General features: G+C 37.9%; 1 protein-coding gene across 1 annotated transcript in view; it reads left to right on the top strand.

Annotated features, from left to right (window-relative positions):
* Positions 1-19,474, top strand: part of LOC129740595 (scavenger receptor class B member 1) — a 102,538-nt gene that overhangs the window by 18,540 nt on the left and 64,524 nt on the right. The window contains exon 2 of the mRNA XM_055732303.1: positions 47-343. Within this exon, the coding sequence (XP_055588278.1) occupies positions 301-343 (43 nt within the window). The 5' untranslated portion in view covers positions 47-300. The remainder of the gene's footprint in view (positions 1-46; positions 344-19,474) is intronic.

The following is a 19,474-nucleotide window of genomic DNA, read 5'->3' as shown; positions in this document are numbered from 1 at the left end:
TTCCTTAACCGTGTTCTGTTTGTTTTGTTTCTGTTTACTTTTTCAGGTACTCTCCCGCCGCTTCGGCTTGGATCAGTGTTGTTACTCCGGGGCCCTGGAAGAACGATCATCCTGTGCTGTTAAGATGATGCCGAGTTTTGACGCCTGAAGAGACCGTCCAGGGAGAGTGTGTGTTAGGGTGGTGCAAGTGTGTGGTGTTTAAGCAGGGGCTTTAGTTGGTTTTGTTTACGGTTTTTTTTTGCTTCAACTCGACAAAAGTGTCGCGCTTAGATTAGCGGAACATACATCATCATCATCATCATGACGACCACGCCAATATTCCCACTGAATGCCGGGCGAAAGCGTGAGTAATCGATTTTATTTATTTCTTTTCCTTTTGCGCGCATTAAGCTTTAGCTATTGGTTTATCCGTTTGTTAATTTGCAAATTTTTGAACCAGCAGCAGTCAAACACTATTTACCCCAACAATTAGCATCCCGTCGTAAAACAGGTTTTGAATTTCTATGGTCCTAAGGCACTTAGAGCTTTGCGTCGACTATTTGATATTGCTACTGTAACACCTGTTGCCAGGGGAACAACTTTCTTTCATGATTGATTGATTGAAAAATGTCTCTTAGCTCTGAATCCTTAAAAATGCTAGATTCAACCTAAACTTGATACTTGTTTCCATAACTACGTAAAATGTAAAAGACAATTCGTTGTTATCTGTTTGCTGAAAAAAGCTTGAATAAAAAAATTATGTTAAAGATCCCACATTTTGTCAATAGCAGCACCAGCAGTTGATAAGCAGGCGATTTCTACATCCGTCATACAAAACGTCATAAAATTTTCGAAGCTGGCACATATGGCCATTGGTCGTCATTTTCGAAATGACGTTTTGGATAAAGGGTGATACGGTCAAAATTTGGTCAATATCAACGTATTTCTTTCAATTTTGCATTTAAAAAACCTGATCACCTCTCATTTTGAAGGTGTGTGTGTGCAGAATGTTGCTCCTATTTTGATTTTGGAATTTACTCTTCAGTTGTCAAAATGCCATCCAAGGAAGAAGAGCAGCGTATCAAAATTTTGCTCGCGCATCGCGAAAATCCGAGCTACTCGCACGCAAAGCTGGCAAAATCGCTAAAAGTTGCCAAATCAACCGTTACAAATGTATTTAAAGTGTTTGGGGAACTTTTGTCGACAGCCAGGAAGTATGGATCGGGGGAAAATCGAAAACCGGAAGCCTCTGAGACGACAAAGATAGTTGCCGGTGGTTTCAAGCGAAACCCTAACCCCTCTCTCCGAGATGCCGCAAATAAGCTGGGTGTATCGTCTACAACCGTGCATCGAGCCAAAAACCGAGCCGGACTATCGACTTACAAGAAGATAGTGACTCCAAATCGCGATGATAAACAAAATACGACGGCCAAAGCGCGATCCCGGAGGCTGTACACGACGATGCTGACGAAGTTTGACTGCGTGGTAATGGACGACGAAACCTACGCCAAAGCCGACTACAAGCAGTTTCCGGGACAGGAGTTTTATACGGCAAAAGGAAGAGGAAAGGTAGCAGATATTTTCAAGCACATGAAACTGTCAAAGTTCGCGAAGAAATATCTGGTTTGGCAAGCCATCTGTACCTGTGGCTTGAAAAGCATCATTTTCATAGCTTCTGGGACTGTCAAAGAAATTTACGTGAAAGAGTGTTTGAATAAACGTCTGTTGCCTTTCCTGAAGAATCACGGTTGTTCCGAAGTGTTTTGGCCGGATTTGGCATCTTGCCATTACGGTAAAAAGGCCATGGAGTGGTACGCCGCCAACAAGGTGCAGGTGGTTCCCAAGGACAAGAACCCTCCCAACACGCCAGAGCTCCGCCCAATTGAGAAATACTGGGCTATTGTCAAGCGGAACCTAAAGAAGACCAAGAAAAAAACTGCTAAGGACGAGCAGCAGTTCAAGGCAAACTGTCTTTCTGCGGCGAAGAAGGTGGACAAGGTGGCTGTACAAAATCTGATGGCAGGGGTTAAGCGTAAGGCCCGGCAATTCAGATTTGGAACAGCGGAAGCTTAAGTGAATATTTTTCCTGAATTTTATACCTACTATTGAAACTTGAAAAAGAAATTTAATTTGATTTTTTAAATAAACGGTTTCACCGATTTACAAGCGTTTTCCCTTGACCGCCGGCCGTATCACCCTTTACGTTCATAAATGTTCAGATGAATTTATCAACAATGAACAGCTACCAGAGCAGCTTCTAAAATTTGAGGTTACAGTTAACAGACAAGCATTATTCGTAAATTTATTCTGTGTCTAGACTAAGGGATGAGTTCTCCTTACAACTCGCCAGTGACGTCAGGCAAGATTGACATTTAGGGGAATTGGGTATTTGCTTAAAGAAATTTCATGAGGAACAGTTTTGTTGTTCCTATTGAATTAATTGTTCAGCAAAAATGTAATCTTGATCTCGATCTATAATGTTCACACTGCTACATGATGAACATATTGTTCCTCAAGTTTCACCGTCAATGAAATTACGATTTTTCGCTAAAGTCAAGTTTAAGCTACATTTTCAACTTGACGACTAGGGGCGCACTAGGGCATTTTTTGCGGTAGAATCTAGCAGCGAAATCAACTCAATGAACTCTACTCATTATTTTTATATTTTATTTACATAGATTGTGCAACCGTTCTTCAATTTCTCGAACATCCCACATACGCCAGATCACTCTCCACTTGGTCCAACCACCTAGCTCGGTGCACCCCTGCTTGTCTCGTTCCAACCGCATTCGTAGCGAACACCTTTTTTGCAGTACAGTCGTCTGGCATTCTCTCTACATGTCTTGTCCTGCGTATTCAGCCAGCTTTTACCACTTTCTGGATACTAGGTTTGAAGTTGAGTTGCGCGAGCTCATGATTAATCCTTCTTCTCCACACTCCGTTCTCCAGCATTCCTCAAAACTCGTCGCTCGAATACTCCAAGTGTACGCAGGTTCTCCTCGAGCAATATCCATGTCCAGAGATGCCAATGTGCCTGATTTTTCGAGGCTCAGTCTGACAACCTGATAAGCCATTGAATTTCTCTGATTTCTGAAAAAAATGTCTGATACTACCTGATTATTGCGAATGTGATGAAAAATGGGTAGTAAAGAATTGGATTAAGTACCATTGCTGAAGTTAAAAATTGAAAATGTAACTGAATACAAGCAATCGAATGATGCCCTTTAATTCTTATTTAAAAAGGAAATTAAAGGGAATCTATTGTCTTTGATTCAGTAGAATTATTCAACCAAGTAGGCGCACAACACATATTACAGTGAAAATGTGGAGCGATGACCGAAAAAAGGGTCATCACTTTGAGTGAAATTTCCGTTACTGGAACGTAGCCTGATTTAACCTGATTTTTATTTCACCAGGTCCCTGATTTAAAAAAAAATGTTGGCAACCCTGATCTTGCTTGTTGCAGTATACGGCAAGTCGCGTCATCCGCAAAATAAAGCACCAGAAAAATCATGTAGAAGTGAGTGAATTGTCGGTATCTCACAAACACACATACATTATTGCTTTGTTCGATGGGTGATACGACTCGCTGTTAAGATAAGGTTGCCAGTTTGCCCGGTTTTATCCGGGTTTGCTCGCATATTCAGTACAATATTTGGAAGCAATCCGGCCCGGGCTGGGTGCCTGGATTTCATTTTAAAAAAAAAAGAGATTTTGCCCGGATTTATTCATTCGGTCTGGCAAATCAAACCAAAAAACAAATTGTGTTATAAAAATTTTATATTTATGCATCCAGAACGAAATTTTTTTGACTAAGTTTTACAAAAATAATCATAAATGATTTTTTTTTTAATTTGAATTAAATACAATTTAAAATCTTTCGATAAATTTTGATGACAAAAAAATATTTTTCAATTTTTTTCTCGATTTCTGTTGAGCAATTCTTGGGTTTTGACAAAATTTGCCAGGATATTGCCCGGATTTTTGGTCGTCAGTTTTGAAAACAAATGCCCGGATTTTGACAGGTTTTTATATAAAATTGCCGGGATTCCCGGCCCGGCTATGTGCTGAAAAAATTCTGGCAACCTTATGTTAAGAGCAAAGTGCATCAATCATGAGTGGTAATCGAAAAACCATTCGTACTGGCATTCTCCTTTTTGTCTTTGAGTTTTGTAAAATTAGTTTCTAAAAGTTAAGTTTAATAACCTTTTCTTTTCTGTCATGACTTTTGCAAACATAATTTTCTTTTTATCAAAAGAGCTGATTTAGCACTTCTTGCGAAAAGATCTGCTCTTTAATCTGCAATTCTCCCTACCACATCGATTCCCGGTAGCCGGATCAGCAACACTCCATTTATGGTAAATGTTTACTTCCCTGCGAGAGAGCATATCGATCATTCGATCTCTAAATGTTCAAGAAAACTAAGGAAAAAAAATACACAAATTGCCATCCGTATCAATGAAAAAGTGCTGCTACCCAGAACCAAAAACCAGTTCAACAGCAACAACAATAACCTGTCATCGATCGCGAGGCGTCTCGCCTCGCCCCTGGTCGATCTTAATCGATCCTTCTTCCCCGTTGATCGACGACAGTCTTGGAGAGCTGTGTTGTCGTGTGCCGTTTATTGATCGATCAACATTTAATTGACTGCTAATCGCTCATGGAAAGTTAAGCTGGGTGGGCAAGGATCCTGCCGGAGTAAGGTTACACCGGATGGGGTTTCTGGGGTCAGCTAAATCACTGGTTAGGAACCTACCTTTCGGAGTCACGCACTGGAAACTCGTTTGAAAACGTGCACTTCGGAAAATAGGCCTATAATCGTTTTTGTTTTTGCCACGCTGCAGTGTGCTTCCTGCTTTATTGGTTGGTCAGACTGTTTCGAAACCGCGCAACAGGGACAGTGAAATTTCATTCGTCCAAGTAGAAGACGAAAATAAACGTAATGTTCACAGTACAATATCATAACTAGTATTCCCTTCAACGTTTCAATAGCAAGTCCTTTTTCTTAACCCTAATCCGCTATTGAGTGTCAATATGACACTAGGGGAGATGAGGGCATAATGGCCACCTTAAGGAAAACGCTTATTTAATCATAGAGAACAGCTGTATATGTGAATTACATCATTGTTTCGTGTTCAGACACTCAAATATTGTATTACCTAATGGGATGAAACTTGAAAAAGTAGTTAAAAACGTTTAAAAATGCATTTTAAAAATTTTTGCCGAAAGCTGAAAACCAGTCACTGTAGAGGCATAATGAGAAACCCCCCGAGGCAGTATGAGCACCATTAATGAAGGCATAATGAGCGTTTTCTGCCCGGGAATCTAGCAGCGAATTCGACTCGATGAAATCAACTGAATAATAGAGATACAGCTTGACTTGTATCGTCTGCCGATTTGGCCTATTGGTAAGATGTCGGAGAGGTAATCAGTAGGCTCGAGTTCGATTCCTGCTCGAGGTGATTTGTTGGTAAAATCTCCTTAATTAAATAAATAAGTGTATTTTCAATCATTCAAATCTCTACTAGTTCCACCGATTTACCCGATAATTTCAAATGGAAATGTTTCCGCTAATCATAAAAAAGGGGAAGATGCGAAAATGTGCACTTTTCGATGGATGAGCCTTCCGAAACTGCCGATAAAATACACTAAATGCTTTCTATAGAGCTACATGTCTTTTTTTGTCTATAGAGCTACAGCAACTTCTAAACCCATCATAATGTATGAGACAGTTGTAGATCGTGCTTTGTTACAACTTTGTTTCATAGACAGTAAACCATTTTATCCAATCTACAACGTGTCAAGTTCAAAAAACTGTTTTTTCAAGAGATTTTTTTTACTTTCACGGTAACACCTGAGAGTGATGTGATAGGACTTTGACATATTCTACAAACTTATGTATTTTGATCAGATAAACAACTTTGTCGAAGACAACAAAGCCCTGATTTGAAAAACAAAAAAGTTAGCATTTTTAGCTCGCTATCTGTGGACCCCTCGGCAAAAATTTTGATACTAGAATACGCTCCATGTAAAACTGAATAATGTTGCTGAAGACAACAATACTCCGTGATAAATCGTGGCCAACAATTTTGTGCAAGGTCCAAAAGAATGGTGCTTGGGATTAGCAGTAATTCTCATTCTCATTGTATAAAACTGATGCTCTCCAATTTAAATAATGGTTAATAATGGCGCCGGCCACGTCCTAGTAGTCAATGGGGATACAGGGAAGGAATGTTAGTGAGATACTTTTCAAGTTCAACCAGCAACCTTTTGCTCCTGCATACCTCAACAAATGATTTGAAATAGTCAGCAACAGAGATAAGATAGAATCACCAGCTATGGAAACCGTCTGTACGTCTGCTTATCTTTATTCAAGTGTCTCCGTAGGGGAATTTGTTAGTAGGAGAAAGGTATAGACCAGGATCCATTTTGGTAAATGGTGCAGTCTTTGGTTTTCCTACGCCTCCTATGCTTCTAGAATTTTTTTATATCATTTTGTAAACTCGTTGATGTTCTCATTAGTCTATGCCTTCTTCAGTACTATATGATTGTTTCAAATCAGATTTAAAATTCTGACCATAAGAAGCTTCAAAACTATTATAAGCCCTGATTGAAAAAAAAAAACAACTTTGTCGAAAAACTAGAAATACGCCATCTCTTCACAAATCTCTAGGCTGAATGTACGAGGGTAGAAGTAGCATGAACTATCCCCTAAACAGGCGATTGACCCTTATACTCCTAATCTTCTAAAATTCTCAAATTGTCTCAAATATTTTAAGGAAATATTCATACTTGCCATGGCCAATCAGTGTATTTGAAAAAAAAAAATGGTAATATTTTGCAGGCTTAAAATATCAAAGATTCAGTTAAATTACGCGTCTACTTGAACATAAATATGATTGTTTGGTTCTGACCCGAAAATACGATCATGCCAACCATCAGAATATCTGATGCCACAAACATGGCTATGGCTAAACTAGCTAAACTTCAAATTCAATAGAATGGCTGTTTTAACCGTAATTGCTATTCCCCTGAATGTAGAAAATTGTAGATTTGAAATATGAATAGTAATAAATTTAAGCAGGAAAAATCCATTGTTATTTCCGTTTTCTAAATAAAATACTTTCATTTATTTTCATAAAACGCACATATTGTAACCGATTTTGTTTGTCTCATGGCCGAGACTCGCTGGGGGAAGTAAAACATCATGGCCCTGAAAGGAAAAAAAATGTTTTCGTTAAAAGTTCGACCGTTAGAATAATGTAAATATCCGAAAACGTACACGATATTATTGGTCCGGGAATCCGAAGTACGTCCGCTGCTGCTCTTTGCCCAAAGGTATCTAAAACGCAGTAAGATTATGTTAAAAAAAAAAGATTTAAAAAGAAATTAGCATTACCTACCTACCTACCTACTTGGTGACGGTCAACTTTTCCTAAAAAAGCTCCAACACCTCCTTTGTCTTTTACTTTTTTGAATTCCTAAACCAAACAAATGTATTGTTCTTCTTGGAAATCAATGTTGGTTGAACAAAATTCGAGGTCTAGTCAAGCATCAGTGATGTTTGAGAACTAACTATCAGATTGACTAGGAAAAAATAGCCAAATCTACCAGCTGTTGATCTGTTTTAGCAATAAGTAGTTGAGAAATCTCCTACAGCCAAATCAATTTCACTGTAACGTTAGTTTGTTCGTGTTATCGACGTTGATTAAACAATATTATGGGTTCAACCAAAAATCTGTGATATGGAAAAGCCAACCATACGAATTTTGATATCAACCTGTAGAGTTTTTTATCCGTGGGTATAAGCCAAAAGGGGTTTTTTTTTTGTAATTTCTTTATTTCAAACGGCTCATACCTTTAGGCTTTAAGGAGCCAAACTCGTTTTGTTTGATTACAATTGTGTGCTTATATCTAGTTAACTTTTTGAAGAAAAGATAGAAGATAGATAGGGAAATGTGAAAATAAAAAGAATTATAGACGAAGATCAATAGCTTTTAGAAAAAGATATATTTCGAACATGTAGTCCAAGTCTATCACAGCCAGCACATCTAAAAGGGGGGTTTATAAAATCTTGGAATGATTTCAAGTTTACAATTTGTATATTTTGTTGACACATCATAGCGGAACTTATTTATTTCATAAGAATGTCAGTTAAATTGGCTTTCCATTGAATGAATATAATTTCAATTGGTCCAAACAGTAAAAATTCACAAAAAAAACTGAGTGCAAATTCAGGGAAGATAAAATTTAAATGGATAACAATTTGCCAACTTCTCTTGTATCTCTATTCTCTATGTATCCGAAATCTGATGATTGCAAATTGTTGGAATAACATAAATTTTGTGACCGTTTTTTGATTGTTCTATCTTTAAAACAGTTTTAATTAGAGGTGCAATGAAAACTACGTTTTAGGATTACTTTTTAAAGTTTTTTTTCGCCAAAAACTAAAAAAAAATTTATTTTTTTTTGATATTTCATCGTATAGCTGTAAACTTCAGCTTTCATGAATTCCAAAGCAATATTTTTGTGCATATGTGACTTACGTTAGTTTCAGTAAGGAATGTTTTTGAGGACTTTTTATTTTTGAATTTGAAATGTGGGTTATTGATAAAAATTTCAATCCTGATTTGTTGAATTAAACTAACAAATAAAAGATTGGCAAATAACCAATAAGAAATTGAAGAATAAAAATAAAAATAATGAATTACAAGTTTTGTTGTAAATATTGAAAGCAAAAAGTTTATACAAATTTGGTTAACATTGGGCATTAAAATTTAACTTTTAAATTGCTACATCAAATATTTTTTAAACTTTCCAAAGGCAAATTAAAAATCCCTATCGATTGAAAAATTAATAAATATAATGAAAATAAAATAAGCAAAAATTATAAATTTATAAATTTAAAAATTTTCATCGAAGGTTTAAGAATTCAAGATTTCAAGCTCTGAATATTTTTTCGGTTTCAATTGGAATATTGGGTTAAAGGCTTCCAAGCAAAATATGTTTCTAGAACACAAAAATTCAGAATTAAAAAAAAACACGCTTTTAAAAAATATTTCATAAAATAAATTTCATAATTTAACTTTAAAATTCAGTAAGTTTATTTGAAAATTTAAACAATATATGAAGAAGAAAATAATAAGTTTTTTTAACGAGTAGGTATTGGATTAATTGGTATTGGATTTCAAGATTCACACCAATTACATCGTCGATAAAGCTTCTAGAAGCCTGGGTCTACTGTTCCGCATGGCGAAAGACTCCAAAGATATTTACTGTTTGAAGAGTCTTTATTGCAGTTTGGTTCGTTCGATCCTTGAATACGCCTCTGCTATCTGGTGCCCTTATTAACAAAACGGCTCCGAGCGTATTGAGCCTATCCAACGGCGTTTTATGAGATTCGCTCTTCGACACTTGAGCTGGCAAGACCCGTTCCGACTTCCCAGCTACGAGAGCCGCTATCGCTTAATCGACATTGACACGCTGCAAGCCCGCAGAACCGCCGCACGAGCCTCTGTCGTAGCTGATTTACTTTCATCCAGAACTGATTGTCCCGCACTTTTGGAAGGTATTCAACTCAACATACGACCACGTGGTTTGAGAAATCGTGAGTTCCAGCTCTACGTCCCTCTTCGTTTGAATAATTATGGGGCTAACACAGCACTTATTGGTGTAATCAAGACATTCAACCGCTACTCCGAACATTTTGATTTTGACGTTTCGAGGGATGCATTCCAAAGAAAAATCCCTAAAGCTTTAAGTTTTGTGTAGACAATTGTATTTGTAGTGTCATTAGTTTAATTTTTTATTTTTATTTTTTTTTTCATTAATTTTCATTAATAATAGAAGTTGCAAATTGTTCCAATTTGTTAAGCAGTTGTGGAATTTTGATCATTACCATTCCAAGTGCAAAGAATTCTCTCTCCCATGCAATCCCTTGATTTATAGCGTTTTGAAGCTAAGGGGAAGCCACCATATTGGATTTCAAGATGGCGTTAAAATTTATTTCCAGATGTCATCACAAGGAAACTTGCTGCTTGTGTAAGTTTCCTTAAGATTCTAAGTCATATTCACTGCGACATTGATTTTTACGCAGTTTCAGCTGTACGTATCCCTCCTGTTAAAATGACATGAGTACACTAACGCAGTGAGTAACTAAGGAAATGTGAGAATCCTCGAGGCTCCGATAAATAAATCGAAGTTGCTAATGAAACGTAGATTTCAGAAGTTATTTCAAAACAATGTATACCAGAAGTCAATCCATAACAAGAACAGCACTTAGAAAACCAGAAACAATTAATTTGCATTTTAATTCGAGCCATTATTAATAGCACCAAAAGCCCTTCATCAGCAGCAGCCCCATCCCTATCATTAGAGCCGAACCGTTATGATCGTTCAAACACGTGATAAATGTGCACAGTGCACACACAGAGCAATCCCAGAGGACACGTGTCCTTGAATGATTTCTCCTTTCACCCGACAGTTTGGTTCCTTGTTGGTCCCCCTTCCAACTTGTTTTTGATTGGAACATTAATTCAACGATCCCTGGGGGTCGCATTTATTTCTACAATTTATAGGGTTCACCCGGTGCAGAAAAACGTACCAATTAAAGAGCACGCCTACAAACACTCGTTTTTATTGTGACCAATATGAGAATGAGGGGACTCGGCTTCCATTCATAAACTTCAGCTGAATCAGCGAGCTCGGCAAAGACCCATAGCCAATCGCTAATGAGGGTTACCCATGGGTCAGGTACTATCATAAGAATAGTTCGATTCACGCGAAGCTCTGAGCTCCGATAATAATTGCGGGGTTCTTCCAGTGCTGCTGCGAGGTGCCAGAGTGCCATCGGCGAACAAATTATCTTTGCCGCTCGAATGCAGCGGATCGTTGCGGCAACCAAGAACATGTGAGTATTGTTTGAGTAGTTTTACCTACTCATTGCAGCATCTGCCCAAGAATCCGGGAAGTGGCAAGCCATGTGCAGTGCAGTGTTACGACATTTTGTATGGAGGATGATGCGCCGTTGCTGACCTTTCTCTTCCAGGGCGCAGAGTTGAAGATTCTAACCCCAGCGTTTCGTTTCAGTGACGTTTCAGGTGGCATATCTAGTGGGGGATCTTGCGGTTGTGCGGCATACAAATCTCTTGAAAGTACCCGTGCCCGGTCGAAGGGAAAACCCCGGCTCGTTCAAGTGCACTTAAGCAAGGTGTGTTATTTATTGCTGTGAGCAGTTTTTTACTCATTTACTGAAATTACTCATTTTAGGAGACATTTTCCGAGCAAAAAGGTCATGATTGTTTTTGTTTTAGCGTTTCTCTAGCGGTAATTACTCAAATTACCATGCATAAGAAACAGTTTACGGAAGTTTCACCACTGACCATGTTTCACTGTGATCTGAGGAAAAATAATTAAAATGAACCAGTCTACGCAAAAATGTCACACGAAACTTCCAGATTGTTGTAAATTAAAAGAAATGTAACTTTTTTGTCAGAAAATATTGTCAAATAATTAACTTGAACTGTAGAGAAACATGGAAAATATGGCTGAAATTTGAATCGCGAATTCCTCGTTTGCATTTTTTTTCACATGGAACTATTTTGCTTGGAAAGGCAGCAGAGATATTGGAAATTTCATTTATTGTTCACGGTCTACGATAACTCAATATCATACAGACTGGTTACTTAAACTACGCCTAAAACTTACTTATATTAAAATCAGAACAAACATACACTTGGTTGAACAATCTACAAGAGATTTCAAATGGGTTATACAATTCATTTCTTCCATAATTGTTTAATCTTAGCGGCTCGAAATTTCTTAGAGAACGAGATGGGACATGAAACGGTATCATTTCGATGAGTCGGGCACTATCTTTATTCTCGGATATGAGGACGAATAGAAACAAACGACGAAGCAGCACGTGTGCCGATTGGTTCGTGTCGTGACCGGACGCCATATTTTTGTTTTTGAATTCAAAGTTCCTTAATTCAATTCTTCACGCGTCCTTTCACTGTAAAGTTATTTTCTCAACTGCCGATCTTCAATGTTTATCAAACATACATAGATACTCCTCCACAAGAATAAATGCTACTCTGGTTTCACCAATACAATAGCATTATAAGTTTTAGCTCTAGCTTTAAACACGCTTATGTGATAATACTCACGAAATACGTCGAATTACACGTTGAATGTACAATAATTCAAATGAATACTAGATTCACATTTTTTACCTTATCAATCCTAGACCCTACAGTTCGATGTTCAAGATTCCACATCGGGCATGGTAGGAGGGAAGTCGCTGAGATTCATTCCATGGTAAATTTGGAAACGTGTATCGCAGGAACCGCTTCTGGACTGACTCAAGTAGTTTCAGCCCGCCAATAAAATTTGGTGCCCATATTTGGATATTGTATTGAATCCTTTGGTGTCCCTTATCAGAATTCCCAGCACAGTTTTTGCTTTGGCCACGGTTACAACTAAATGCTCCTTGAATGTCAGAGATTTATCCATAATCACACCGAGATCCCTAAAAGACTCAAATTTTTTTTTTCAAGAGAGACGCTATCAGCTGTGAATAGATGGGTAATCTCAACCCTGCTTCTGGTGAACGTAATAATCTTACACGCAAAATAATCCGCACGTCGTGGCTACGTGAAGAACACATAATTTTTATCCAATTGATTTTCACGTAGCTTCTACGAGTAAATCATGTGAACGCACCTCAATAAGAATTTGCATGATATACACGCTAGAAATTATTGAACCATTTATGAATAAAAAATAACCATTTTTGACCTTTTCCCGGGAAATGTCATTTTATGAGTTCTCCATGAGAAGCCATAAAATGACTTCTAATGGAGAAGTTCGAATATGGTTATTTTTCAACCGGATGGAATTCTGAAGGAGAAGTTGAAAAACGGTTGTTTTTGAATCATAGTGCAAAATGAGGCAAAATGTTAATGTAGATTACTGTGATACTATATTAATTAATTTCTTAAAAAATTCCTATCAAATTTTCATCAATTTTTAATCAGCAATCTGGCTGAAAGAAGGTCTCAAAAATTCACTAATTCACGTGTCTTCAGCTTTTAATCATCTTGATCTGGAGAAGTTATTCAGCAAACGTCATTAAACGTCAATTGACGGATCATCCAAAAAAAAAAAATATATAAAAAAGGCAAATGTCTGTCTGTCAGATGTTTCGCACCCACTTTTCCCCTCTGTGTTGTTTTTTTTTTTCGTTTCAACTGCCCCGACTTTTAAACCTCCGGCTTGTTGGTCGCATGCCGCAGTACGCAGATCCAATCATGAAGTCTGCGGTGCGATGAAAATTTGTCGATCTTAAGCGACCAACATGCCTCTCAACCGAATATATTTTTTTTAAATAAGTGTGAGAGAAATGATCTTTTTTTTCAGTTTTGGGCACCAAAAATAAAATTTGTGGGGAAATTTATTCTTTATTTCAAAATTAAGCTAAATGAGAAATCATAAAAAAATCTCATTGCATAAAGAAAACAAAAATTCCCCTCTCATTCCAATCAAGCCGCCATCATGCAGGGCAGTTTTACCACAGTTCACAGTCTGTCAAGTTCCAATGGTAGCGAATGGTTGAACATAGGCTGAAATAGTGTTATGGAAGCAACTCTTCAACTCCTTTCATTGGCTGCACTGAGACTTCTTTAAACGCTGAAACATGGTTATAGTTTGTCTTTATTCAACCATTAAGCGAAGCAGCAATTACGCTTTAGCTCAGCTTTTGTTCAGCGAATTGCCGTTCTTAAGCAGCCAAAATGTTTATTGGGATATTACTTGAAATAACAATTGAGAACCCTGGAGCCAAAGGAGTATAAAGGCAAATATACTTTAACCGATAGCGGTATCTGGTAACAAAAATGAAAGCTATTACCAGTGATCACACTGACAGGGCATACAAAAATTCGACCATTTTCTGGCTAACTTTTTTTTTGCCAGATTTACCAACGGTAGGTGGCGAACCTATCATTTTCCGATACAAATGCCCTGTAGGAAAAAATGTACCTGTTTAGCCCGATTTTATTGTAGGAATTGCCTATTATTTTTTGAGTGTTGGGTGGCACTTTCTTTCTGGGATAGTATTTCTTCAAATCGATCGATGCGCACTCTGGAATCAGCATTGCGCACTGTTGGAGAAATTATCCAACAAACGAAATCGAGTGTCCAGTCAGTACGGTCAGTGTTACTACACTCTGTTTTTTTTCGGAGGATTTTTTTTATTAGGGATGCCAGATGTCATGATTTTTTCATAATTTATCCCGATTTTCGGGTATCGCTTTGAAAAACTTTTGATTTGTCCTAATTTTTGAAAAATGGCCTTTAAAATGTCCTGAATTGTCCTGATTTTCAAAATAAAGATCTCAATAGGGATCGAATTTCTAGTTAAATAATGAAAACATCGATCGAAGATGCAATAAAATAGTTGACCCATTTAACCGATGGTTATTCTCGGTTCATATGATATTTATTTAAATGGTGTTTTTAGATATGAACTGCAGTCCAACCAAGAAGAAGCTCGCTTTTTTTGCATATATTAAGGCGTCAACATCACCTGTTTCTACTTTGTTTATGCACTCTAGTGATGTTCTGAATAATAAATCTTCTTCTTTCTTCTTCTTGGCTAGCTGATTAAGCTAAACTGCCAAAGGTTGAGAATAATAAATTATATTATATTTTTGACAATACCACCTGGCACCTCTGTTGGACAATCGCAAAAGTGTTGATCAGGGATGCCGTCCGAATAAATTTTCATCACATTTTTATTAAGTTCACTTACAATGATTAAAATTTATTTGGTAAATCTAATTGATATTCCAATTTTGATTAGTCAGCATGAAAATCTTTAAAGGTACCGATTCATTTAGCATAGTTCATTTGATATAAAGGGTGATACGGTCAAAATTCGGTTAAGGAAAAACGCGTGTTAATCGGTGAAATCGTTTATTTAAAAAATCAAATTATATTTCTTTTTCAAGTTTAATTAGTATAAAATTCAGGAAAAATATTCAGTCAGGCTTCAGCTTTTCCAAATCCGAATTGCCGGGCCTTACGCTTAAACCCTGCCATCAGATTTTGTACAGCCACCTTGTCCACCTTCTTCGCCGCAGAAAGCCAGTTTGCCTTGAACTGCTGCTCGTCCTTGACAGTTTTTTGGTCTTCTTTAGGTTCCGCTTGACAATAGCCCAGTATTTCTCAATTGGGCGGAGCTCTGGCGTGTTGGGAGGGTTCTTGTCCTTGGGAACCAACTGCCACCATGGCCTTTCCACCGTAATGGCAAGATGCCAAATCCGGCCAAAACAGTACGGAACAATCGTGTTTCTTCAGGAAAGGCAGCAATCGTTTATTCAAACACTCTTTCACGCAAATTTCTTGGTTGACAATCCCGGAAGCTATGAAAATGCTGCTTTTCAAGCCACAGGTACAGATGGCTTGCAAAACCAGATATTTCTTCACGAACTTTGACAGTTTCATGTGCTTGAAAATATCTGCTACCTTTCCCCTTTCTTTTGCCGTATAAAACTCCTGTCCCGGAAGCTGCTTGTAGTCGGCTTTGACGTAGGTTTCGTCGTCCATTACTACGCAGTCAAACTTCGTCAGCATCGTCGTGTACAGTCTCCGGGATCGCGCTTTGGCCGTCTTTTGTTTGTTTATCATCGCGATTTGGAGTCGCTACCTTCTTGTAAGTCGATAGTCCGGCTCGTTTTTTGGCTCGATGCACGGTTGTAGATAATACACCCAGCTTATTTGCGACATCTCGGAGAGGGAGAGGTTAGGGTTACGCCTGAAACTACCGGCAACTCTCTTTGTCGTCTCAGCAGCTTCCGGTTTTCGATTTCCCCCCGATCCGAACTTCATGGCTGTCGACAAACGTTCCCCAAACACTTTAATTACATTTATAACAGTTGATTTGACAACTTTTAGCGATTTTGCCAGCTTTGCGTGCGAGTAGCTCGGATTTTCGCAATGTGCGAGCAAAATTTGGATACGCTGCTCTTCTTCCTTGGAGGGCATTTTGACAACTGAAGAGTGAATTCCAAAATCAAAATAGAAGCAACATTCTACATACAAACACCTTCAAAATGAGGGGTGTTCAGGTTTTTTAAATGCAAAATCGGAAGAAATACGTTAAGTTGATATTGACCAAATTTTGACCGTATTACCCTTTATGCTTAAATGTTAAAGTCAGTCTGTGAATTTCTTTTTAAATTTTTGGCTAGAATAGCAAATATCAAAGTCCCATATGAACTCAAGCGTTGATCTTCAGAGTTGATGAGATGAGTAAAAAATTGCAAAAGAGTGTATCTGGGTGGCTTATCATTTTAGCTTAATCTGTTGTTGTAATTTGTATTAATTCTAACTAGTATCGATAAGTAGCCATATGGCTAAATGTGCTAATTATGATACGTCGTTTACACTACTTCACACGTTGGTTACCCAAAAAATTCAAAAAGCATCGGAAAAATGGCATTTTTAGTGCATTGTGTACGAATCAATAAACGACATAGAAATGAATCAATTATTTCATAACATTAAGAGTTCGTTTTTGAAAACGGTCTAAATTTTCTAATGTAATGAATCATCGTTCGAGATTGAAAACGTTCGATTGTGATTTCGCGTGAGAACTCAGGGTCTCAGAATTATTCCAGAATCAATTTCAATCACCTTGGGGAAAAAATTCCCAACATGCAACACATGAGCCAGGTTTGCGTGTTCATCCTAGAAGGTTGTTCTCGAAGACAACTGTTCGTAAATTTTCCACCCCAGGCGACACTCCCTCCAGGGCGAATTTCCTTGACCGCGAGAGTCATTGAATTACGAATATTTCATAATTCCTAAAATTGCCCTAAATTGTTCCCATCGTTCCCGTTCTCATCATAAATGATCGCATACTCGATTACGTTACAAGTTCCAAGTTGAATTACGACAACGCATCACCCTTTCGCCTGTGCTGTTGCTTAGATGGTATTAGAAAAAAAAACGAACGGTCGTCTCAACCAGCCCGCGCAAACTCACCACCGGAATAAGTAGCTCCCGCTAAGTTGCGTTTAGACGTTGTTTCGCTTTTATCGAACCCCACTTTTTATCAATAAACGATCCCCGGCATCCCCATCATATCGGGCTCTCATTCCGGCTTTTATAGACAAAAGCGTTTCAGGAAATGAAATGGGGAAATATTGAATCGATGGAACAAAAAAAAATTATCATCAACAACATACCTGTCGACAAAGCTGCAGGCTGCAAATGCAAGACAAACAGATTGAGACGATGTGCAATTGTTGCGGTTTTGATTTGTTCTAACTAATCCGGCTGAAGTTTGTGAGCTATAGAAAACGCTACTTTCGAAGGGTAGGTTACCCAAAAGACGGCGACTGGCACTAGAAGTCAGTTGAAAGGACAACGAATCCGACCAATTAAAGGCAACTGCACCTCACTGGAAGTTGCCGCTTTACAGCAGCGATGATATTTGCTCATTTGCATATAATTAAAGTTCGCGCAACGAGAAGAGGGCAAAACAAAGCGCGAGTTACGCAGACGCTCCGGGGCAGTAATCTAATAATAATAATCATCCCCCCCCGGCCGGCGGCATGTCGCGTCCTATGTTCTGAAGTGAATTGCTTTCAATATGTCGTAAAATGTGGCCGCCGCCGATTGATTTCGAGAAGTACAAACACATTTCTCCAATTGATAGGGGCATTTTGCAGCCGGCAATTTATTTGCTGTTCCTGAAGGCTTTGGGGGACACAATTCATGAGTACGATATCTACTTGCGCGAATAATTTCAGTTTCCGGGCTGGACAACTTGTGCCCGCCAGTCGAAAGGTTCGTCGCTTTTTCGTTCGTTGAAGTCTTTTGAATCTCGAAGGCTTCCTGCATTTTTCCAACCTTTACAATAACAAACCTGTTAGGGGAACATGCCCTATTATGCGCCACCTAAGCGAATCGCTGATTTCCTATGTATTCCACGTACAAATTGTGGTAAAAATGGGTGTAATTGTTGAAGAAAAGTGTTTTCTACAAATGCCTATGATTTTTTATTACTCAAATTGCTATAATTGCTTCAAAAACTTGATTTTTAAAAAGCATATTAAAAGCCACAGAACAAAACTGTGTTGCAAATACGCGCCGCTGTGTATTCAATACGCGCCTAGCAGCCGAACGCACCCGAAAGCAGCCGATGACCGAAAACACACCAAACTTACAGACACTTTGACTGAAAAGAAATTCAAAATGGACTAATAAAAATTAAAAAAAAAGAAAAGTAGATTCTTTGGGCTGAATCAACGCTCAAAATATGGTTTTAGACTTTTTGTCCAATTTTAATGAAAATTGGCCTTTTTGAAAAATTAATGCTATTTTCAGCCTACTACGATTGGCGCGTTATTACGAGCGCATGGGCCGTGATAGAACATACCCATAAAAAGCATACCTTAGCGAGTTCAGTATGATTTTTTAGCAAAAAATCATAGTTCAGAATCTCCTCTATCGATCCCAAGTAACACAGATTATGCCAACTAGCATTAGGAAGTTTTATTATGGTTTAATTATGGCATTTTTTTGTGCAGCTCGTTTTATGGCGGTTTTATTATGGTCATGCAGAATGCTTATAATTTTTTTTCGACCATATGTTTTCAGATGATTTTGAAAACGCTAATAAAACTTTTATTAAACATGCTGTTTTAGTTATTTTGAAAGAGTTGTGAATGCTTTTTTTAAACTATAATAAAACACAAACCTAGAAGTTTGCTCCAAGCTTTCTTTTGCATGTTCTATAATAGCACTCAGTGCATGATTATTAAACCGCCATAAAACTTAGTGACAGTTTTCGATCAAGATGTCAAAACAGGACACGCTCAGATTAGATAGCACATATTTGAATTGGAACTCCCATTTTTACACATTTTTGGTAAGTTATGCGTGTTGGTTTTGAGTTAAAATTAAAAAAATGCATCTTTGAAAACTTGAAATCACTATCTTTACAATATGAGTATTGAGTGAAAGGGCCCAAATAGTAGGAAAAAATTGTTGCTTGACGCCATCATTCATTCAAGATGGCGGCTTCCGCTTTTATTTTCAAAGCTGTAAATTACTGAAAATATCGTGAAACCTTCACAATATGGTTATTAGGTGAAAGTAATGAACGAGTAGAAGTCAAATTTCGTTGCCCGTCGCCATCTTAAATCCAAGATGGCGGCTATCACTCAACTTGAAAATACTGTAAATGACTGAAAATCGCATAAAACCTATATTATAGGGGTATAAGTTGAAAGAAATCAACCGGTAGAAGTTGAATTTCGCTATCTGACGCCATCTTGAAATCCAAGATGGCAGCTTCCGCTAAACTTTAAAATGTAGTAAATGACTTAAAATGACATGAAACCCAGGTGGTAGTGGGTGGAAGGGCTTAACGAGTAGAAGTCGAATATTGCTATCTTACGCCATCTTGAAATCCAAGATGGCA

Source organism: Uranotaenia lowii, chromosome 1 (genome assembly GCF_029784155.1).
Source record: "Uranotaenia lowii strain MFRU-FL chromosome 1, ASM2978415v1, whole genome shotgun sequence".
Classification (NCBI taxonomy): Eukaryota; Metazoa; Arthropoda; class Insecta; order Diptera; family Culicidae; genus Uranotaenia; species Uranotaenia lowii.
Note: the sequence above shows the minus strand (reverse complement) of the source record. Positions and strands in the feature narration are given on the sequence as shown.